Genomic DNA, 17,039 nt, shown 5'->3' with positions numbered 1-17,039 from the left:
CTGTTTTCAGATAAATAGAAGGTCAATGCTTTCAGGCTTGAGGGAATGAAGGGACATCACGTGCACCACACATGAAGCTATCTAGTATAAGGTAGACATGTCAATGCCTTCAGGCTTGGGTGAATGAAGGGACGTCATGTGCACCACAGATGAAGCTATCTAGAATAAGGTGGACATGTCAATGCCTTCAGGCTTGGGTGAATGAAGGGACGTCATGTGCACCACACATGAAGCTATCTAGTATAAGGTAGACATGTCAATGCCTTCAGGCTTGAGGGAATGAAGGGACGTCATGTGCACCACACATGAAGCTATCTAGTATAAGGTAGACATGTCAATGCCTTCAGGCTTGGGTGAATGAAGGGACGTCGCGTTCACCACACATGAAGCTATCTAGTATAAGGTAGACATGTCAATGCCTGCAGGCTTGGGTGAATGAAGGGACGTTGTGTGCACCACAGATGAAGCTATCTAGTATAAGGTAGACATGTCAATGCCTTTAGGGTTGAGGGAATGAAGGGATGTCACGTGCACCACACATGAAGCTATCTAGTATAAGGTAGACATGTCAATGCCTTCAGGCTTGGGTGAATGAAGGGACGTCGCGTACACCACACATGAAGATGTCTAGTATAAGGTAGACATGTCAATGCCTTCAGGCTTGGGGGAATGAAGGGACGCCGTGTGCATCACACATGAAGATGTCTAGTATAAGGTAGACATGTGCACCACACATGAAGCTATCTAGTATAAGGTAGACATGTGCACCACACATGAAGCTATCTACTATAAGGTAGACATGTCAATGCCTTCAGGCTTGGGTGAATGAAAGGACGTCGCGTGCACCATACATGAAGATGTCTAGTATAAGGTAGACATGTCAATGCTTGCAGGCTTGGGGGAATGAAGGGACGCCGTGTGCATCACACATGAAGATGTCTAGTATAAGGTAGACATGTGCACCACACATGAAGCTATCTAGTATAAGGTAGACATGTGCACCACACATGAAGCTATCTACTATAAGGTAGACATGTCAATGCCTTCAGGCTTGGGTGAATGAAAGGACGTCGCGTGCACCACACATGAAGATGTCTAGTATACGGAGGATATGTCAACGCCTTCAGGCTTGGGGGAATGAAGGAACGTCGCGTGCACCCTACATGAAGATGTCTAGTATAAGGTAGACATGTCAATGCCTTCAGGCTTGGGGGAATGAAGGAACGTCGCGTGCACCCTACATGAAGATGTCTAGTGTAAGGTAGACATGTCAATGCCTTCAGGCCTGGGTGAATGAAGGAACACCACGTGCACCACACATGAAGCTATCTAGTATAAGGTAGACATGTCAATGCTTCAGGCTTGGGTGAATGTAGGGACGCCGTGTGCATCACACATGAAGATGTCTAGTAAGGTTCATGTGCCTCACAGAGGTCTGATGCTGCCCAGAGGCCACACACTCCCTCCGGCTGGAAGTCAAACAACCCTGGATGGGCCAGAAAAATGCTAGCAAACTCAAGATGTTTACATGCTCCAAGCAGAACACAAAGTTCGGCTGCCTCATCAAACACAGAATTCATGTTTAAGAGAATTTCTGAGATGATTCACAGACTTAAGGAGTAAAAATGAATGAATCACTTTTCTGCAAACCACAACTCACATGAATGCTTCTGAAGAGCCAGCTTAGAAAATGCAGCAACTTTTAAGCTATATGTGTTCAGCGATTTCAACACTCTAACCTGGATGATTCGGGGTAGACAAAGGGTGTGATGGACTCTTTTAAAACAACAGCGGACTCCAGCAACACACGTTTATGGAAGGGACAGGTACCTGCCAGGCACAGTCCTTCAGTCCTGGTATCTCCTCCAGACTCAGAAGCCTGCATGGCCCAGTGGCCATTTAAAAAAAGACGATGTATGAGGGATATTTGAGCATCATGGAATCATTTCTCTCATCCTGCAATTTGTTGAAATTGATTGGTACCAATAATCGACTAAATGCCAATAGTGGAGTGAGGATTAACCGAGGCAATTGTATTTGTCCGTGATTGTTTATGCCATGTTGGGATTCTTCTCTTTCAAGTGTTTTTTTAATCTTTCTACACATTTCTGTCACTACATCCAAAACACTTCGCTTTTTATGGGTAAGGCAGGCCTGCCGGTCGGTCAACCATTCTCATGTAAAAATCCCTAAACAGAAGAGCAGCTCCGCACGCCGCGTCCTATGGGAAACACCAAAATATTGTACCTGGAGCAGCAGGCTCTGCAGTCCTCAAATACTGTCCGTCTGGATGCTGTCGTACTTTAAAATTTGGGACCGCGTAGGAGGCAGGGCCCTACCCCTGTCTATCCCGGTATTAGTGAACCGCGAATGGTTAATGCGGTATGTACAAGTGCTTTGTGTAACGTTTTAGCTATGAATGCACTATGTATACGTTATTATACATTGACTCCGTAGGTTCCATCTTGGAGCGGTGGCCATCTTATAGTTGCCCTCACATAGGCTACACTTTACTTTGACTTCTCTGTGACCTGTGCAAACTGACTCCACTGCCCGAGGTCAGCCCTGTCCGGCCGGTTCCTTTTACTGCGGCCAAATGGGATTAGCATCAGGGCCCGAGGCATCATAAATTCCTTCTTCCCACACGAACCCTGACTAATCTCTTTCACACCTGACTCTTCCTGCTTTATGGCTTGTTTTACAAACAGGAGGTGCCCGTGTTTATTGGGGCCTGCTGATATCTGATGAGGGATCTGAGCCTTGCTGGGTAAATAATTGCGGGCTGGCTGAACTGAAATGTGGGATTGTAATCATGACTCTGCTTGTTCTTTGAAGTAAAATATGTGAATGACCAACTGCAAGAGAAGGGCGGTGTTGCCCAGAGTGTAATATTCTCCATAAAAGAGAAGACTTTTTTCTGTTCTGGAGACTGCCTCATTCAGTTGCTAAGGCTTCTGTGCGACGTAGTCTCACTCATTTGAGTTTAATAAAGATGTCTTTTCATATTTCAGCTTCTGTTGCCAAGTTCTTTGTTATATTATCAAGATATGCAGAATTTTATAATACCACATCAGGAAGTACTCGAAGTCATAGGGTGCTACCCCTAGCACCTCTGGGGTCTCAAAAATTGGAGTACTTCAGTTGGCGCCCAACGTGGGCCTCATCAGAGAAGTGACTTTCTGTGGGAGTGATCTTGTCAGGAGACTGAAATCTACTGAGGAGGACAGAACGGGATTCTACCAAGAAGGTACTCTGTGCACAGGGATTCTGGAGATTCTTTGATTATGCAGCCCGGTATATTTCGGCTCTTCCTGATTTTGATCCTCCACATGATGTCACTCAAAAGGTGAGAAAAAGAACCCTTTTGGCGTGAGTATTATAAAAGACGTTTGGTCATGTAGAACTTGACAATTAGAATTTGAATAACCTTTTGATTATTAAGAATAAGAATTAAGTATAAGTGGGTCGCTCCCAGTCCTTTGGTTCTTTGGGTCTTAATTTGGTTATCGCAATTACCAAAGCCGAGGGGTTGGTTTTTTGGTTTCTGATTTGGTCATTGCAATTACCAAAACCGAGGGTCTCGCATATTTGCGAGTGTATTGGTAGAGATAACCCCTTGAAGTTTGAAGCTAGATTAGTGAGCTATAAGATGCCTGATCTTAGCAAATTTGGAAATGTAGCTTTTGGTTTGTATAGGTTTGGATATGCGAATTGCAATTTGTGTAGGCAGGTAATGAGGAGATATTTCTCCATTTGGTTTTGATTATAATACTTGCGTTTTCCGCAGTATTTTTGTCATGCCTGTTTGTAAGCTCACATGGAAAAATGTGTTGCTTTTTGTTTTGAAAGGTACCATAGTGTGGGAAATATCTAAATAGAACATATTTCTTCCTTGGTGATTTTGTATCCTCAGGGAATTAAAATATGACATAATGCAAAACAAGGATCCTTCGTTCTGCGCAGTTTCATGAATGAAGATGTGCAGAACGATTTTGTGTGGTGTTCTGCTAAGCAAAGCTAGTGAATTGAGCGCATTCACTACTTCTTGGACATGCATCTGTCTGTGGGGCTGTTTATGCATCCTTTTGGAACACTATTGAAAAGCGTTGCTTGTAAATATGACCTACAACTAGTATTTGAAAATGGTTTGTTTCAAGTATAGTCTGTGAGCTGTTCTTTCTTTCTGTCATGCGTATTGATTTGTAAGTCAACTGTGTGTTTAAATGTCTGTGGTTTTTTTTTCATTAGTGCAACTTCTGTAAGTAAATTGCGACGGCGCTATTTATGAAAAATGGCTAAAGCGCGCTGTATTGTCTGTTTAACCCCTTTCTGTTTATGTCTGAAATGAGCTCAATATGTGTTTGTGGGTCTTCTGATGTTTCCAGTCTGTTAAGTAAATTGTTGGTTAATTAATATCAAGTAGAAACTTAAAAAAGAAATCCAGAAACGAACCATGTGACGTGCTAAAATAGCTATATGGTGCTCTTTAATTTATAGAATGAGCAATTGTGCACATATACAAAACTGCCGTTAAATGCTTAAAGGATAAAATTAGAAACTCATTCAATAGATATAAATCAGGCCCCAAAAACGAAATTATCTATTTTTGCAAAAGTAAATAAATTTACAGCATTTTCCTTAGATGCATTGTATTAGATGTTCACAGGCAAACTTTTCAGCTGCAGTATATTTGATAGAAATGTTCATTCAGCCAGCACCTTCCCAGTTGAACACGGGTGGAATTTTGCAGAACCGTCCTTTTAAATGAAAGTGGCGCAAAAATGTGACGCGTTTCAAGTTGGGCTTATGCGCTTAGGCGTGTGAGTTAATGTGTCCAAAATGATAGGCAAGAGATGCAGCTTGTTTTTTATACATGGAATTATCACAAAAACGAATAATTGGGATTTTTTAAAAAAGAAAATTATTAATCATGGAAAAATTATTTTAAAAAAAATAAGTGCTTTTCAAAATCGTTTTTTGATATTTATAAAGCTTAATACTCATACTATGACCTCCTAGCATTAACATTTGATTTAAGTTGTGTTGCATCACTAAAATGACAAGCATTCGCGTGTACAATTTTCCCTTGGCGCAGGCGCAAACAAGCTCATTTTTATAAAGTATAAGTTATTATTTCCAATGCCTGACTCATGGGTTATGTAATAAACATTCTGGTAATGCATATTATGCAAAAAAATTGTAGGATATTCATTTTTTAATGCCAAAAAAAATGAAAGTCGAATTTGGGTAGAAAACACGGTTTAACTGCATTTTCTTCCATTCAGAGTACTTTTTAAAGTGTCTCAGACTTCAGTAAATGCATACGTTTAGGTTTGATATATATTTACAGGTTGTGCCTTCTTATGATTCAATGAGTCAATGTGCCAGTACAAAGGCTTGTTTTAATATCAGGGTTGAAGGTTCTAACTTTAGCTGTGTCTGTTAGGCTGGGCACGATACTACTGAACACGCTATGAAAAACAGGACCTTTTTAAAACTTGGAGAAATTGAATAAAATATGGTGTCGCAACCCGCAACTATTTGATGTTAATAAAAAACGGCCTTAATGGAGTTAGCACCCACACAGAGAAAGAGAAATGGAGAATTCTTTTTTTTGATGAAGGAAAAAGAGGATGTTTGTGAGCATGTACGTGATGAAGTCAGTAATGATAGAGGGGTGGAGAAACGTAGAATTACGGTTATAGGAACTAGGTAATACGTAGGAAGGAGAAGAACAATTGGGAAAATAGAATGCCGTGGAGGGAAGAGAGATGATGAAGGGGAGTAATAAAGACATGAAGAGTAGCGTGAGGAAGGTTGTATTGACGAAGGGAATAAAAAGGAATGTGGTATCGGTTTGAGTAAGTAGGAGGGGAAAGATGAGATTGCAAGTTCTAGCAGTAGGGGTGAAAATATTGTAATTACCTAACGGGAGGCACTGAGTTTCATATGCTAATATAAAAGCGACGAACAGAGCTTGAATAAAGGCAAGTGACTAAATGATGAAGAAAATATCAAAACTCATTGCGAATACAATTCGCAGTGCCAGTGGACTGGGGCAGAAAGCGGTCCCAATTGCTGGAGTTCAGTCTAACTTTAGCTGGGCCTACTGAGACGTTCATTCATTTAAGGTTGTTGAAATGTGTACCATTGCATAGGATTGCAACAAGCATTTATTCTAAAAACTGGTATGTGTGTTATTAAGTTTTGTGAATTATTCACAGTACATGTAGTTTAACAATCTGGGAATAGGGATAATTTTGTTAGCGCCTAAAAAGGAGAAATTATTTTTCAAAATATCGTGAATTGTTGCAAGTTAGGAGGAATTAGGAAGGCCTTCTGGCTTTGACAAATTCAGAGTGTCAGAAGCTGGGGGCTGGGAGAGCTGCAGAGGCTGGCTCGGTCACGCTGCTGAGATGCTATCTTTAGTTTTCCCGTAAACAATGGAGTTGACATTTATGACCTTTTAAATTAGGGCCTTGCCTCTGTGGAATGCAGAATGACCTTGCTACACGGGCCTCTAAAGGTGGGGTTTCTGGTTTCTCCATAACATCACTAAAACTAAAGAACTTAATTCCAAAGGGAAAATATAGCAAAGGGGTTTCTTTGAAAGCCCAAACATCATGTTGAATGCTTTACAGAACTGATACATTTGTGTCTCGCTCTAAAAAAAAAAAAAAAAAAAAAATAGAATGATGCCTGCTATTAGCTCTTATTTAACAGAAAACGAAGTGTTGCATTAAGTCTTAGACAGAAAATAAGATTCTAAAATGTTTTAAGGCTACATGCTAAGTGTGAACGAATTGACAATTAAGACTTATTTTTCACAGTGGAAATTGTAGGTGCCAAATTAATATGGAGTGTCAGTGTAACGATTTTTATTTTTAGAAAGGTAAAAACTAAAGTGGCTGGATGTTGCAAGGACTGACAAGAGGGTAACAGTTAAGTAATGGAAATTTATTTTTGTGTATTTGGTTCTATCATGAATTGTTCTTGCTGGTCCTGTATGTTAGAAGAGAGACAGTAAAGTTATATTTGACAGCAGATTTCCATTGCCTGGTGATCTACTGTCAAAAAGGAGGGTAAGGATTTGAAACCTGACAAATTAAACAGGCCCAAATATTGGGTTTTGGGCTGCAGTTTTACAGTGCATAAAGTACATGACATGGTGTTTGTGTGTCACCGCTTATTAAATATGCTATTGTTTTGTCTATGCTTTTTGTGCTTGATATACAGCAAGTATATCTGATGGCTTGACGTTTTGTGCGTTTTTATTATTTTTTGCATGTTTTTGTTGCTGCTTTTGATACTATTACAAGTTTACCTGTGTTGTGAGGGGATGGTCATGACGATGCCCATCGCTACGCAACAGTTGGTTGAACTTGTTCTGGTTACTAAATTGCACAGATAATGATATTTCATGCTGTGAACATGAGAGACAACACTTCACCAGTGCATGTCTATTTGGCTATAATGGGGTAGTGAAGGAAAAAAGAGAGATACAGGATCAAAGTGTGTCACCTGCAGTTAGTCACGTTACTGCCCCCTTCCCTTAAGGAACAGGCAGCCCTACATTTATGTATCCTTGATTGGACCTAAGGATGACATTATAGATCTGTGACTCAAAGTGGCCTAATTTCTATATTACATTAGTTAATGATGTTTTGCTTCCTAAGTAGCATATGGCTCTTGTTCCTTAAAAGAAAACCAGGTTTTCATTTTTCCCTGAAGAAGGAACTGGAATATTACCTAGGAGTACCGTATATGGTGTAGTCGCCAGCGGTAGAGTTAAAATTTGTGTAACTTTTGCCTTTTGTGTATCACCCGTACTCTTGGTGTAGCGTCACATGCCTGACTATCACCCAAGTAAATTCTTGTCCTTCCTATAGATTTTTTATTTTTTATTGCTTTTGTTTATTCCCTGCCCAATGTCGCATTATGCTTAGTGATTGGGGATTTTAGTTGTGTCCTAGTTCCAATTCCCTTTTCCGTATTCCTTTCACCAGTCAGCCCATTTATTATTGTAGGTGTATTGTTCAGGTACACACTTCCAGACTACAGTGATGTTCCAGGGACCCCCATATTATGTACAATTCCCTTTTGCATGACCAGACTGGTTTCCAAGAATTTTCCTTAAGCCTGCTTCAATGTTTTTCAGCCTGACTGTCAGAGTAGCGATAGACTGGCTAACTGACTCAATATTAATGTAAGACAAGTTTTCCATCTCAAAGGGAGATATCTTGCGTTTACTTTTTGAACATTACACATTTTCAATGTCTATTTTTAATGTGGTTTTTACCCTTTTGTTCCTGAAGCTCTAATTTTTGGTGGGATCAGATGTGTTCTAATCATGCAAATATCAGGACCCTCTAGTTCTTGTCTTTTGTTTGCATATTTGACTATTAGCCTGTGTATTGCATAGTGCACCTGATGTGAAAGGTTTCTACATGCCCATGATAATCTGTACCGTGTGATTTCTCTATTGAGATGTTCTAGATAAGAAATTTAGGAACACCTAGATGTAATCATTGAGAGGAAAAAAAATGTGTTTGTCCCATTACACAATGCCACCATATGTGAAGACATCCATGTAGATTGAATTCTCGTGTAGTTATCTACCCTTAGATGATGGAGGCTCTCACACGGAAACCAAATTGAAAAGATTAGAGACGCTGTTTTACCTACTGCCTTTATATTTGTATTGCTTTTTGAGAATGACAGTGTATTCTAGACCAAAATTGTCCCATGGCGTGTGGCCACTCCTTTGAAAGACCGCAGGCCACCTGTTTGCAGTCCCCTTGTTATACAATGAACTGTTTAAAGCATCGCACGTGCTTCATCAGAAGGCGTTCAACATCAGAAAAGAAGGAGGAGCTGGTTTTGCCACAGAATCAGAATTTCAGTGCACAAGAGCGCCTGTCATGTGCTGGTAACCTCTGACAGTGTGCAGTCCCTTGAGCCCCTTGGCCTGAGTTTTTGGCCACACATACCCCCTCTTTTCCTTTGCTCCAATGGAAGTGCAGTGCACCGGCGGATCCAAGATTGACAAAAGGCACTACATTCTGGTGCCCATGAAAAAGCAGCCTGAGCGTCCTCTGACACTGAATGATGAGTGTTGGAGCCTGAGAATGGTCCCGGGTCTGCACGAGATGACATATGCCCTTGATCAATGGAGAGCACACTACCTGTAGTGCCTGCCGCAAAGGAAAGATACTGGCGCACTGCCTTGAGACATTGAGACTTTCGAGTGAGCTGTGGGTGTTTGCCAGGAGGGCACTCCAACTAAGCAGTACTTTTCCCATGTAAGGCTTGAATGAAGAGGCCCATGCCAAAGAAAACAACAAAAGAAGATTTGATGGACAATAGAAGCCTGCCAGAGAGGCTTTTTAAACGGACTCTGGGCATAGGTGGTTTCACAAGAGGTTTCCGTGTGATTGTATAGAGTAGGTGTTAAGGAGACTGATTGTTTGGCTGGCATTGTTTTAAAGTACTATTCTGTTTAGTAAAAGAAGAATAAAGTCAATTGTCTGTGGAAAGAGTATTTTCACCTCAGAGCATTGATGAGGGTCACCACTGTTTCACCTGAACATAAAAATTATTATTTCATTTGTAATAGTGGTCACTACTTTCTCCCGTTGTCTATATGTTTTTAATAACGAGGTTTCTAGTGTCTTTTTAAACATGACGTTGTCATTTATGGATGGGATTGTTTTTCTCTACCCAATTGACTTCTGCACCCGTTTCCCAACCTATGTCCTTTCCTACTACTGCTTCTTTGCATTCTTTTCACCCTTTCCCTGAACATGAGCAGGTTAAAAGATCAGAATTCGTAAGCAATTCTTTTGTACAGCTTCTGCATCAACACTAGTTAGTAATGACCATCACTAATTATTGGGTGTGTGATCTTATGCCGCCTACTACAGATAGAGGTATTCCTTATTTTGTCCTGCCATATGTGGCCTTTGTGCTACTACATGTGTAAGGAGACGTGTCCTGTGAGAGTCGCTAAGTAATAGGATGATGCTACAGCAACATCTCCATGACTTCATGTCTGTAGAACTGGACTCGGATTGATGAGAGTATAGTTATTGCCTATGTAAGGGCAAAAGGAGGGTCTGTCGTACTTTAAAATTTGGGACCGCGTAGGAGGCAGGGCCCTACCCCTGTCTATCCCGGTATTAGTGAACCGCGAATGGTTAATGCGGTATGTACAAGTGCTTTGTGTAACGTTTTAGCTATGAATGCACTATGTATACGTTATTATACATTGACTCCGTAGGTTCCATCTTGGAGCGGTGGCCATCTTATAGTTGCCCTCACATAGGCTACACTTTACTTTGACTTCTCTGTGACCTGTGCAAACTGACTCCACTGCCCGAGGTCAGCCCTGTCCGGCCGGTTCCTTTTACTGCGGCCAAATGGGATTAGCATCAGGGCCCGAGGCATCATAAATTCCTTCTTCCCACACGAACCCTGACTAATCTCTTTCACACCTGACTCTTCCTGCTTTATGGCTTGTTTTACAAACAGGAGGTGCCCGTGTTTATTGGGGCCTGCTGATATCTGATGAGGGATCTGAGCCTTGCTGGGTAAATAATTGCGGGCTGGCTGAACTGAAATGTGGGATTGTAATCATGACTCTGCTTGTTCTTTGAAGTAAAATATGTGAATGACCAACTGCAAGAGAAGGGCGGTGTTGCCCAGAGTGTAATATTTTGTATAAAAGGGAAGACTTTTTTCTGTTCTGCAGACTGCCTCATTCAGTTGCTAAGGCTTCTGTGCGACGTAGTCTCACTCATTTGAGTTTAATAAAGATGTATTTTCATATTTCAGCTTCTGTTGCCAAGTTCTTTGTTATATTATCAAGATATGCAGAATTTTATAATACCACATCAGGAAGTACTCGAAGTCATAGGGTGCTACCCCTAGCACCTCTGGGGTCTCAAAAATTGGAGTACTTCAATGCATTCTGGGCAGAACTGCTCAACCACCGTAGGAGGGGCCTGATCTTCAGAAGAAAACCCTCACTCTGAGTGCACATTTCACTGATTCAACTATATTTGTAAACTGACATCAGGGTCTCCATTTGGCCAAGTGGAGCTCAGATTGTCCCACTTCAGCAAAGGTCGTTAGAGCTTGCATCTCAAGTTGACCTCAGACTTGTAGCGCTGCAGGTAAATGCAGTGGCTTCGATGAGCCTCCTTCAGTTGGTGCTCCCGAGGATCCCGCCTCATCTTTCACCCCATCGCTCTTCTCAGCTGCAGCCTCAGTTCCTTGGCCCTTTAATGTGGTTCATTTTCAGAACCATCACTCAAGGGCCCACCCAGAGACTGCCTAGGAGTCCCCTCTCTGCTGAAGCGAGCCTTCCGTAGGGGACAGGGCCTGACTCCTCGCGGACGTAAACCTTCTGTTGGGAACAGTGTTCATGTCCTTGCTGACATGAGAGTTTATTTGGGACCAGTGTCCAAGCCCTGATGGACTGGGCCTTTTGTTAGGAACAGAGTTTTAATCCTTGCAATAATGAGTCTTCAGTTGGTAACAATGTCTAAGTCTTGCTGAGGAGCAGACAGCAGGGATTAGGTCTCGACTGAAATCCATACGGACTGCATCTATTAGAGGTCTCTGTGCCATTTTGCAGTCTCACATTGAATATAAGAATGACCTGTATACCCGCCCTCAGGGAACCCACGCCGCCGCAGGCCGTGATGCCACTCACCTTCGAAGGGCTTGTCTAGTTGCACCCAGTCCCTCAGGATGAGGTTGCTGTAGTCCTTCCCCAGCCAGAGCTGCTGGTTCTCATCCAGAGGGGGGCAGGCGGCGCTGAGCAGCTGAGACACACCATTGCAGCTGGCTTCCTCCATGCTGGTCTAGTGGGACACAAACCAAGGCAGGCACGGTCACTTCAGGCAGGAGGAGCTCTCTGCAAAGCAAGGAGGAGAGGGGGAGAAAGACAGACAGACAGACACAGACAGACAGACGGAAAGAGATGAACCAGACAGTTCAGAGGCTGAAGAGGAAAGAAGCCAGGCAAAAATTCACATGAAATGAAGCCGCAGAAGGAGACGGCAGAGGGAACATGCTCAGATGTGCCCCGGCTTCACCAGCAGAGAGTTCAGTGACTGGGAAATGCAAGGGCAGCGAAGGTGCAATGCAGCTAAGGGGGAGAGATAGTCATGGAGAGAATGAGGTGTAGTCTAGTTGTAGGGGGGTTGGGTTGCTGTGATGGGAGCAGTTAAGGTGCAATGTCGCTAAGATGTAGAGACAGAAGAGACCCAGTGGCATCTGCAAAAACAGACGGAAGTCCCCTACTTCGAAAACACGCTCTCAGAATCACAAATCTGCTTAAATGTTTCCCCCAAAGAATATGGCATTAACCTGCACCCAGAATTAAACCCTCACCGGCAAATAATAGATGCAATATATTATGAGGCAACCATGGACTCCTAGGAAGCCGGGTTAAATAGGCATATCAGACAGCAGTGGTCTCCTCAAAGGAAGATGGAAAGCCCATACTTCCTTGGCCTTCAAAACATTTATTCACTGTACGTTGTTTTCAAATAAACATGACCTTGATGTATGTGTTCCAACAATCGGCACAGTGATAGTGAATAGTGATATAGGTGAGAGTGTGCTGGTGTTGCATACAACGCAAATACTGTAGACTGGTTCGTATTATAAGTCATTTAAACAAGACTCATATTTAGAGTACAGTTCCTAAATGTTACATGAAATGCCAGTCAACAGAACAATACGTTGGCGTTTCGACCCATGTGAGCAATTCTCAGGGCCTTCATCAGGACAACGGAAGTAGCAACCATACATGAAATTTTTGTAGGAAGATATTTATATAACAGTGAGATTTTGGCAGTCTGCATTTTTAATTCTAGATTTTTTAGGTCTAATTTTTAATAAGGAACTCTTTTAAATTTGAACAGGACAAATATCGGGCAAGCCTATTGCCGCCAGCAGAGGAGTTACCTCCGATGGTCATTTCAAGATAACAAAAGGCAAGACATAGAGTGGATGAAAGTTTATGAAACTCACAAACCAACCACGAGTCAAAACATTTCGTAACACAGTCTTTACAGGCCTCACAGGGACAATTTGGCAAATACTCTATGTGAGGGAAGGAAAGTGGACTGCAAGCAGTGAAGCCATCAGTTCATGCTCCTGTGTTGGCACAATTGAGGTGTTACTGTGTCTGGCCAGAACCATCACCTGAAAACCCTCAACACCAAACATACCTCTGGATCTGCCCCTCCTGCTGGGCTCTCCTCTTACCTGCTGCTCAGCGTGCAGGCTTTGGAAACAGTGCGCTGGGACGTCAGTGAGCTGGTAATCGTGGTTATCCCAACGGCCGTACGCCAGGTCCAGACCTCCGAGAAATGCCACGGACTGGTCGATGACCACCATCTTCTCGTGGTGGGCCCAGAGAACGATGACCGAGGATACGTGATCTGGATGACGCATGACCTAATGAGCAAGAGGGGACAGGGAGAGAAGGGACCACAGGAACCATTAGCAAGTCCAAGGTGATGGCAAAGGACACTTGTATGGCTCAGTCTAGACAACTTCACCTTCTCATGTCTCGCTAGAACCCACTATAAATGAATTACCCCCCCCCCCCCCAAAAGCTGGCAATGACACAGAATTCATAGCTCACCTTCAGGCCTGCTCAGACCTGTCACCAGGAATCTTTTAGCACCCCCACACCTAAAAACCCTCAGCGCGATCCCCTGTATTCTCCCATCCCTGTTACAAGAGGGCCTCACAACCAGATTCTTTGATCACCTGTGGCTGGATTCCTTCTGGACAGTAACCAGACTATTACCAGCCCTGTCACCCATTTCTTCCTACCGTGCCCCCTGACAGCCTGAAACTAGTTACCTGTTATCATCAGCGATCGGCGCTACACAGTTCCAAGGGGGGGGGGGGCTACAGGCTGCTGCAAGGCTCAATCTGACCAGACAGGATGCTCTGATCTCTAAAGTGCGTGTATTGACCAATCAGATCCAAATACAGACTCATCTTTCACAAGCTCTCGGGGCCTCGTCAGGTAGTGTGTAAGGCTTAATGTTCCTCACTACATTGTCCTGCGTTACTACCGCCCTCTTAGTATTAACAAAAACACTTAAAAAATAGAGCATCAGAAATCATTGGCATTCAAAGCAGATGAAGGAAATGTTAGGAGGAGGAAAAGACAGTCGTCAGGGTTTTAACACACATGACCAAGAGAGGGGGAGAAAGCAATAAAGAGAATAAGAAAGAACCTAGAGTGATTCAGGTACAGGGCTTTATAGCAGAGGTGTCTGGTATTATATATTTACAAGGTTTCTTCTGGCAGCCAATGTAAGTTGGGGACTAGGGACACATGGTTGAACTTTCTTTGTGAAGACCAGACTCTAGCAGTGGAGTGTCGGGCAGCCCTAAGTGGGCGGAGCAAGGGTTTGGAGCACGACTGCAAGTGTGGCATTGCCGAGTCCAAAACTGATGTATCCAACGCGCAGCCGCTGCTCAGGATGAGTGCAGTGGGGTATGGTGGACCCTGGCTGCTTGTGTGGAGAAGCAAAGAGTCCAGAGTGAAGCCAGAGAGTTTACTGTGGACGATAGGGAAGGAGGGACACCTGTGACTTCAGCTCATCCAGGACCATTGGTCCATGCTCGGCTCTTAAGTTTCAGCTCGAGAAAGAACCATCTGTTTTCAGGGATCAAGCATTACAACCTTACCATTGTTCAAGAGCAGAGTCTGGTGAAAGAGAGGCATAAGACGAGGCCATCACTTATGAAGGATGCTTGTGAGTGTATATCAGCGTCACCCGCATTGGATTTATGGAGACTCCCAACCCCTTGAATCACAAAGTCAACAGCTCCAGATACAAATTCAACGAAGTCAGCCCTTCCTGCGGGGCTTCTACTAAATAGTTTGTCTCTCATGGACCGACGAGTACGGCTTCTCACTAACCGAGACACCTGGAGTGTGAGGGTGAACGTCTCGACAGCCTATCAGCCTTCTACACCACCGGGCTTTAAAAAAACATACCAGAGAGGGACAAAGAGAAAAAAAATGTAGATTGGGAAAAAGATATGTAGAGAACGAGTAAGAGGAGGCTGTGGGCAGGAAAATAATTCAGTTTTAGATGGGTTTAGCTGTAATGCAGGAGAAGACGTCCAGGAGTGTGCTACAAACATAAAAGAGGAAAGGTTGTCATGAAGAAGGGGTGAAAGAAGAAAAGGTGGTGCAGAGCGGAGACCCACCACTGCAAACGTAGCAAGGAAGGAGCGATGAATCTTAAGAGCGGTATGGATGGAAAGGAGAAGGGGGCTCAGCGCCGACCCTACTGGGACCTCCACAGAAAGGGGGGAGCATGGTGTGGGGGGGGAGGGGTTATTAGACCAAGAAACAGAGGGAGACAGAAGAGAACTATTAAAGAGATGCTGAAAGGGAGAGCAGGATAGAGTGGTCGACTGGATCGAATCCAGCAGACAGATCGAAAAGAAGGAGGAGGGTGGCAGGGTAGAGCGACGGGTGGAATAAATGTGATTAGAGACCAAACATCATGGAAATGAGTAATTACAAAGAACCGAATGATCAGGAGGAGGCTTTTAAAGGGTAGGAGAATAACAGCGTATTTAAAGGCAGAAGGGAATGGGCCACGTACAAGCAGAAGACTAAAAAGAGCATAATAAAAGCAAGGTGAAAAGAACAGCGCTTGGGGGAAGGAGGCTGGGACAGGATCCCAGAGGCCACGCAGCATTGGCCCATCCAAGGAAATAGTGGAGTTCTGAGTCAGAAATAGGGGCTTATGAGGAAAATGAGGGATCAGCCACAGTAGACATTGGAGAAAGTTGACTCACAGTAGAAAGATTAACCCATTGCATGTAAAAACAAGCATTGGCATAGCCAATAAGTCTCGACCTTAGGAACCTTATAAGTATTTAGTTATGCAGTACAATGTCCTTGGTGCAACAATATCAACTGTTGCACAGCTAAACACTTATAAGATCCCAAAGGCGAGACCTATTGGCTATGCCAATGCTTGTTTGTGTTCTTTCATTTTCCACTGCAGAAGACAACACATGCAGCCGCAGTGCAATCTTTCTTCACGCACACGTCACAAGTAACACACAAACACACACCCACACAGAGCACAAACTCCAACGGAAGCTTCCTTTACAATCCTTCTTGTGAAAGCTTCCTTTAGAATCTACTCCCTACTGCATTGATTGCCTTACCAAACAATTTAATCATTTTGTAGTCTCTGAGATTGAGAATTGACTGATCCCCCCACTTCCCCCCTTCCTTCCTCGCCCTCCTCCCCCGAAAGACACATAAAAACATTTTAGGAACACAATAACTAAAAAGACAAGAAAGTCATTATCTAAGGTAATAATGTATAAGTGCTATCGTTTGAGTGAGTGAGAGAGAGAGAGAGAGAGAGTGAGAGAGAGAGAGAGAGTGAGAGAGAGAGAGAGAGAGAGAGAGAGAGAGAGAGTGTGAGAGAGAGAGTGTGAGAGAGAGAGTGTGAGAGAGAGAGAGAGAGAGAGAGAGAGAGAGAGAGAGAGAGAGAGAGATTCTATGATTGGGTGACTGAATCCAAACTGCAAAGGATTAAGTCGACAGGAATTGTGCAAAGGTAATTGTGCAGTCATTAGTTTACATATGTGTTAATTATTAAATGCATCCGACTCTGAAGATATGATGCATAGGTTTGTTTTGTGCGGTGATTAAGTGTCATCCTGGTGCCTTAAATTGTGGTTATATTACACTATATTTTGGTTTTGGCATCGTTTGGTTGTGTTACACTTCTTCCTCTATTAATGAGGGATTTCAACATGGTGTCAACAGTTGCAATATCAGTAGTGATATTTATAAACTGGAGACATATTCATTATCTCTCATGAATATGACCCAATCGGAGACGCTATAAAGAGTGCACGGCGGGTTATGTTACAGCCTGAGCTAATGCAGTTCCCATAGTTTTAGATTTTGCTTTGTAACCACTATAGTTCGATAACTTTAATGACATTTTAACTAGTTT

General features: G+C 43.1%; 1 protein-coding gene across 6 annotated transcripts in view; it reads right to left on the bottom strand.

The window, feature by feature from the left end:
* Positions 1-17,039, bottom strand: part of PLD2 (phospholipase D2) — a 495,902-nt gene that overhangs the window by 156,704 nt on the left and 322,159 nt on the right. For all 6 annotated transcript variants that reach the window (XM_085638423.1, XM_085638422.1, XM_085638426.1 and 3 more), the window contains 2 exons: positions 13,282-13,473; positions 11,717-11,867 (listed from right to left, as the gene is read on the bottom strand). In XM_085638423.1, coding sequence (XP_085494549.1) covers positions 11,717-11,867; positions 13,282-13,473 — 343 coding nt within the window. The remainder of the gene's footprint in view (positions 1-11,716; positions 11,868-13,281; positions 13,474-17,039) is intronic.

The sequence above is a fragment of the Triturus cristatus genome, chromosome 12, assembly GCF_964204655.1.
Source record: "Triturus cristatus chromosome 12, aTriCri1.1, whole genome shotgun sequence".
In the NCBI taxonomy this organism is placed as follows: domain Eukaryota; kingdom Metazoa; phylum Chordata; class Amphibia; order Caudata; family Salamandridae; genus Triturus; species Triturus cristatus.
Note: the sequence above shows the minus strand (reverse complement) of the source record. Positions and strands in the feature narration are given on the sequence as shown.